The sequence below is a fragment of the Peromyscus eremicus genome, chromosome 1 (genome assembly GCF_949786415.1).
Source record: "Peromyscus eremicus chromosome 1, PerEre_H2_v1, whole genome shotgun sequence".
NCBI lineage: Eukaryota > Metazoa > Chordata > Mammalia > Rodentia > Cricetidae > Peromyscus > Peromyscus eremicus.
The window spans coordinates 124,468,573-124,476,100 of NC_081416.1; the positions used below are offsets into that span (position 1 = coordinate 124,468,573).

Genomic DNA, 7,528 nt, shown 5'->3' on the forward strand with positions numbered 1-7,528 from the left:
TTGACACTCAGTATTAACCCATCACAGACTACCATATTCTTTTAATCAGTGTCAATTGCTGGATATGTCTTGGTTTTGTGTTTTGTTTCAACAAGGTCATACTGTGTACTAGCTAGCTTCCAACTCATGATCCCCCTGCCTCAGCCTCCTCAATATTGAGATTACAGGTATGCACCACCACACTCAGCTCTATATAAGTTATTTAAAATCTTTCACTATGAAACAGAACTGCTCTGAATACCCCAACATGCACACATTTCATCTTCTTCTAATTATTAGCATCAAAATGAGAATATCAAAGCAAAACACATGTGGACCTTAGCAGCAGGGTTGCCTAATTAAGAGTTCATGGTCTTCACTACATGGATCTTTCCTTTTATTGAACTCTTTCTTTGGATCTGTGTTTTTCTGTTGTCTAGCAAGGTGACTCCTTCAAGGAAAACAAACAGGAAGAAATGTTAATTTAAAGGCAATGATACCACACTCTCTTCCCCAATTTTTTTGCATTGCTAAGACAATGAACAGGTACCACCCAGATTCCCACCCCACAGGCATGCCACACTGACCATGCATCTAGTCACAGGGGACACTTGGAGAGTCGTCAACAATGTAAAATACTTGGGAGTTCAACATTCTTTTGCTAAAAATATCTTTATTAAATGCCAGCCTATTCTTGGAATGACACTAGGTGCTAGAGAGCCACAGAAGCCCTGCCCTTGGCAGCCCTCAGCCTGGTAATGCAGAGAGACAGGAAATTCAAAACTCAAGTGTGCTTTGGGAGCTTGAGGGAAGAGAGCCTGACCAAGGAGTTTTCCCAAGTTAAAACACAAGAGGGTCAGCCATGAGCTGGTTTGTAGACTTGGTCCCAGGGGAATCCACGCAAGGGGCAGAGTGGGACAATGTGTCTGGGCACTCTCTTTTCCAGTGACCAGTAAATGAGCAACTCTGTTCCACGCACCACCACCACCTCCTAGCCATGATGTCCTGCCTCGCCACAGTTCCACAGCCCTGGGGCCCAGAGAGCTCTGCAACCATGAGCTCAGATCAACATTTCATGCTCAGCCCCCATTTTTATCAGGAATTTTATCACTGCAACATGAAAAACCAATACAGTATTTTTCCCTCTAACTTTCTGGGTTTGTGGTATGTTTTACACGACACCAGAGCCTTCATAAATATATGAAAACCAATATGGTGGCTCATGCCTGTAATCTTATCAGTGGGAAGGCTGAGACAGGAGGTATATTGGCTGGTTTTGTGTGTCAGCTTGACAGAAGCTAGAGTCATCAGAGGGAAAGGAGCCTCAGTTGAGGAAATGTCTCCATGAGATCCAGTTATAGGGCATTTTCTTAATTAGTGATCAATGGGGGAGGTGGTGGGATACCATGGTGGGTGGTACCACCCCGGGCTGGTGGTCCTGGGTTCTCTAAGAAAGCAGGCTGAGAAAGCCACGGGGAGCAAGCCAGTAAGCAGCACTCCTCCATGGCCTCTGCAACAGCTCTTGCCTCCAGGATCCTGACCTGTTTGAGTCCCTGCTCTCACTTCCTTCAGGGATGAACAGCAATGAAGTGTAAGCCAAATAAACCCTTTCCTCCCCAACTTGCTTTTTTGGTCATAGTGTTTCTTCACAGCAATAGAAACCCTAACTAAGTCAGGAGGATTACTTGATCTTGAGACCAGCCTGCTAGGCTCAACAAAAGAAACAGAGGCCTGAAGACATGGTTAAATCTGTCAGACACTTGTGCATCTATGAATGCTCACTCATGTGTGTGCATTCGCCTGTGGGGTGGGGGGGATGCATGCACCACTGAATAGCACCCCCACCCTAATTTTAATATATTTAACCCAATACATCAAAATTGTAAATTTGAAAAAACAATAACACTACTTCAAAGACTTAGCAAAAATAAAAAAGTGAAGCATCCCTTAATAAATTCCATGTGTTTCCCATGGTTTCAGCACCTCCCACTTCAGAGAGTTATGTTTCCAGTTCTCCATAATCACAGGTGGCTAATGGTTACCAGACTGAATAGCACAGGAGAAACCGGGGCCTTATAGGATTGGAGAAGCCAATCCAAAAAATAACTAAACAAATAACTGAATAAAGGAGCACACAATGCCACTAGAGAGCCCTTGGAGTCCAGCAGAGCCAAGGGCAGAGGAACACTGGGCAGAATTTATATGGAGACTCATGAACAATCATGAAGAGACAGCCTTGCCCACAGGTCCAAGAACTGGATGTAGGAGACTGAGAGAATCAATGAGACCAGCACTCTGGCAGAAGAGGGATAATGAAGTACAGAGGAGCGGGAATCCTCCAGGAACCCCAGCCTAGAACATCACTGTGACCCAGGAGAGATGAGGAAGGTGTAACTCACGCAAAAGTGGGGGTGGGTGGGATCATTTCACCAGGGAACGTTTAAACAGGAGTGAAATGGTCTTGGGAGTTCTAGGCGATTGGAAGACCAGGACTCGGTACCTACAAGCTAAGAAGATGGAAAGCAAGCAGGTACAAAAGACCCCTAGCCAGCAGCCCAGATGTTCTGGAAGCCCAGTTAATCAAGTCCACAGGGGAACGTGACTACAGGCAACAGCCACAGAACAGAGCGCCAAGCAGCCGTCAAGGCACAGCCCCAGCCTTTAGCCACACAGACCTGTGGGATGTTCTTAAAAACCCAATACCTGTCCCACACGTTGAGGAGTAACATCTCCAAAACACTAGGGGACTAGGGACCACCAAGGCCCTTCCCTGCTGTAAGACGCTACAAATCCTATCTAAATCAGAAGCCAGATTGGCAGCTCTCCACCTAGAGACTCAAATAACGAGCATGCCTTCGCAGGAAGGGGACACCGATCATAACCAGAAGCAGTTTATCTTATGAAGTGGTCTCCTTCCTTCCACACCCAAGGCAAGGACTCTCCCGTCCAGGCCTGAGCGCCACATCTACTTAAACTCATAGCCCTGTCCCAGCCCCTCCATACACACACACACACACACACACACACACACACACACACACACATCTGGTGACACGATGCCTCGTCTTCTCCCCCACTCTTGGGTAATAAAGAGAAGACTGGCAAAATAGTTGAAATGCCTTCTTTTTTAAAAGTACACAGCTGTGTGGGCTGGGACTATTTTGAGCTAAATACTTCAAACCTTTAGGCTGGAGCGGCTCTAGGCATCTGCTGACTCCAAGTGAACAGTGAGGAAGTCCAGTAAAAGACGACGCTGCCTCAGTTGAATGCCAGATCCTTGCTCTGCACGGACATGCTAAGATGAACTGGACATCTCACCCTCTAGGGCTCTTTGCTGAATACAGGAACTGGGTAGCCCAGCATGGTGGGATATAGGGTGTAGTGAACGATACACAAAGTTAATGCTGGAGAGGCCAGAGAAGAAAGCAATGGCCCCGTTCAGTGGTCCTAGAAAACCAGGGTCCGGCATGCGGTCTTGGAAGATGTAGAGTTGAAATGCACAAGCCAGGGCCGTGGGTGTAAAGGAAAGAGCAAGACATAAAAGACAAGGTTCGGAAGGGCTGGTTGAGGGAGGAAAGGCAATCTGGAGCCAGTGTGTAAGCCCCCCACCCCCAACACCTCATATAGGAAATTCCATGCCTAGGCTGTGGCTAGACCAAGCCAGTGAAGTTCATCAGCAGAGGAATGAGGGAAGTGAGAAGGCTGGGGTAAGCCAAAGCAGGAAATGGTAGGGGAACACAGGACCACAGACCCTCTCTGTTCTCTGACAACTGGTATTTCACCATATGGGCCCCAAAGGAAATGCCTAGACTTAACATCATACAAAACTGAGAGCATCCCTCTACACATAGCTCCCAACCCTGATTTTCCCGGGTCTAATTTCTGCTCTTGCCCCATAGATGTTCTCCAGAGGAAGAAGCTCCTTGCCCTATCTTCAGGAGCTATCAATCATCAAAACACGGTGTAGGACAGAGGGTCGATAAACACACACACACACACACACACACACACACACACACACACACACACACACGTGCGCACGCGTTTCCTGGCAGGCTGGTGGGAATAACAGGATGTATTTGGCGTTTTCCTACAAACCAGGATTTCCCTAGCATTCCAGAGAAACGTCCAACTGGCCTCCCCTGTGAACCTGTCCACCGCACTATTCCAGGGACCGTCTAAATTTCCTGGACACTTTCTCCTTGGCCTTGAACAACCTACAAAACCTCCCTGAGGTCCAGGTCTCGGTCCCCTGTAAATGAGCACTGGGACAGCTCAGTCTAGAAGTTCAGCCATGGAAAGTCACCGCATCTGTCGAGGGTTACCAAACTTCCTGGAGCCGATTACCAAACCTGATGTAAAGCAGGTGTCCCCAGTTCCTCAGGCATCCGCTTCTCTCTCCCTTCTGCTCTCTAAAAGTAGGTGAAGGAGGAATAGCGGGGGAGGGAAGAGAAGGGGGGACACACTGGGGGAGAGGGAGGGGGAGAACAGGAGCAAGGTTCACCTTAGAAGAGCCCTACTCCAAATTGTCCCTCCACCTCTGAGTAACGGTGTAAGCCACCTCTCTTTTGAATGTTACCTCGTCTGTGAAGTGGGCATAAAAATAAATTCCGCGGAAGCACGGAAGGTGGTCGGAACTCAGAGGGATAATGCTGGTGTCAACTGTGAGTAGAGTAAAAGCAATGGAATCTAGGACTTGGGACACACCGAACAGCCTTAAAGGGGGGAAACTGTTCCTGAAATGTGCACCTGAAAGAACCAAATGCACGCTCCCGCCCTCGGGATCCCACCCTCGCCCGCAGAGCAGAACGGCGAGCGCGTCTGGCGGGAGCGCGCCAAGACCGAGCACCTGTGCGCGCAGGTGGGGCCGGCGCGCGGGGGCAGCAGCATGGCGACACCGCCCGCAGAGCCAGCTGAGCCAGGGGCAGGGTGACACGACCCACCTGAAGACGCGCAGCAGCAGGCAGGCGATGAGCAGCGCGCTGAAGGCGCACGCCACGATCACCGCCGCCTTCAGCGTGGGCAGGTCACGCAGCAGGCTGGAGAGACGGGTCACCACAGCGTCGCCGCTGCTGTTGGAGCCGCCCCCGCCCGCCACGCCAGATCCCAACCGGGTGACATTCCCCGGGCTGGGCGGAGGCTGGTGCTCCGCTTCGGGCTGTGAGGCCGAGGCGGACTCGGCTCTGCGAGCGAGGACGGCGGGCGCGGCCAGGAGAGCGAGCAGCAGCAGCAGCGGCGGCCGCGGCGGCGGCGGCAAGGCGCTCATGGTGCGCTGTGCGCACAGTGCCGAGGTCTGCGTCCCCGAAGCCTGAGCCCGGGAGGCTTGCACCCAGGAGGTCGGCGCCCCGGAGGCTTGCACCCCGGAGGCCTGCGCCGGGGGGCTCCCGCGGCCGAGGCGGCTGCGCGGTGCTCGGCAGGAAGCTGCAGAGCCCGGAAGAACCCGCGCCGCCGCCGCCGCCGCCGCCGCCGCAGCCACCAACACGTTGCACCGAGTCATTCGACGGGCTTCGGCCCCGCGTGGGCGGGGCAGACCTCAGCTGGGTCCCCGCTGCGCTCCGCCCCTGGGTGGCCCCAGGCTGATCGGGACCTGAGACCCCCACGGAGAAATCCTAACGGCCTGGCTCACTCCGCTCCAAGCGGTATGCTGAGCGGCTTGTGCGCTTTCTCATACAATTCAGCAGCCCCCACCTAGAAACAGGTATTCTCTGGTCCTCATTAGTTGATTTAGCACGCTGAGAGCCAGTTCATAGCAGCCCCGATTTCCCACCTGGTGAACTAGTTTTCTGCGTTCCCACCTTTGGAAGTATTAGCACCTTCTCCAGACCAGCCTGAAGTTTCAAACTCCGATTGTCGTGCAGTCTCTGGTCTATAAACTAAATGATGCTGGAGTGGAAAACAGCTATGGATACTCTTCTGGGAGCCCAGGAACTGAAGCAGTGCTGAGTGCGTTCCTGGAGCAGACCCCAGCTCGATCTGGAAGGCACTCCCTAGTGATAGGTAAATATCTAAACATATAAAATAAGAATCAAGAGACTTTGAACACCTCATTTCTGGTCCTGCTAGAGACGGACAAATATAATGATGTAGTCATTATCTGTATCTGCATAACCAAACTTCTATGATTACCCCAAAACTTAGTAGCTCACAGCAGCCCACATATATTATCTCAGACCCAAGCGTATCTGGGTTCTCCAGTTTCAAGGTGTCTTATGATCTTAAGCTTAAGATCTCCCAAGGTTCACCTCGGGGAGGATCTGTCTCTGGGCTCAGTCAGCTTCTCCTGGTAGATTCCGCTCTTCACAGGCTATGAGACCAGAATCTCCATTCCCCACCATCTGTCTGTCAGAAGCTGTCCTGAGTTCTCTCTTTGGAGACTCTCTAAGAGAGCATTTGACATCTTCAAAGCATTCATGCCCAGTTAGCAATTAAGTCAGCAAGCAAGACAGAAGACAATTCTATAAAACTTAATCGAAGATATGACATCCCCACACTTTTTCCTGAACTAATTCATTAGAAGCGTGACACAGCTCTCATTCACACTTGAGGAAAGGAGACTGTGCAGCGTTGTAAATAACAGGAAGCTAGGAGCATGGGGGCCACCCAACAGCTGTCTGCCATATACAGTGTGATGAATTTTTATTTGCCGCGGGGGGGGGGGGGGTGAGGGGGGGGATGAACAACATTCAGATTCCCAGAAGTCATTGCCCACAAGGCACTATGTGTAATGTGTGTTTGCAAGCATGCTACAGAGATGAGAGATAAAGATAGATCATTTGCTCAGCATGATGGCGCATACCTTTAATCCCAGCACTGAGGAGGCAGAGGCAGGCAGATCTGTATGGGTCCCATGCCATCCTGGTCTACATAGTGAGTTCCAGGATAGCCAGAGCTATATGGTGAGTCCCAGACGACACACACACACACACACACACACACACACACACACACACACACACAAAGAAAGAAAGAAAAAAAATCATATGGTTGAGAGTCTTCATTTTCATATCAAAATATACACAGAAAACTCCCTAAAGATCTGGGTGTGAGGTCCATAATTCCCCAGCCTTCTTCTCTAAAACAAGCTTCAGGTTCCACAGCCTTGTAATCTGTTACTTAGAAGAAATTCTGACATAGTAGAGCACAGGTGTGCCCAAGTTAAAGCCTCTCAATGAGGATGGAAGTTAACCATTGAGTGGTCTTGGCCAGAAAGGATTTAGCCAGTGAATAGCAGGTTTTTAATATTTAACACGAGTAACAGGGCTGAGCACAATAAAGTCACTGAGGAAATCCACAAGAAGAGGGAAACAGTCTAGAGAAATGGAACTCCAAAGGACCTTGGTCCAGTTCCTGGCACCCACATCTGGTGGCTTCACAACTCCAGTTCCGGGGGATCCAGCGCCCTCTTCTGGCCTCCCCAGGCACTGCACACAGGTGGTACACAAACAGAGAAGCAGGCACACAAACATACACATGTAAATATCAGCATCCTCTCCTTTTGTCATAATCTATGTGCTGTAGATTGACTTAACTAACACCAAGAATACAGAAA

General features: G+C 50.3%; 1 protein-coding gene across 1 annotated transcript in view; it reads right to left on the minus strand.

The window, feature by feature from the left end:
- The window catches only part of Fam174b (family with sequence similarity 174 member B), a 43,350-nt gene extending 38,105 nt beyond the window's left edge, over positions 1 to 5,245 (minus strand). The window contains exon 1 of the mRNA XM_059272960.1: positions 4,923 to 5,245. Coding sequence (XP_059128943.1) covers positions 4,923 to 5,245 — 323 coding nt within the window. The remainder of the gene's footprint in view (positions 1 to 4,922) is intronic.
- Between the last annotated feature and the right edge of the window lie 2,283 nt (positions 5,246 to 7,528).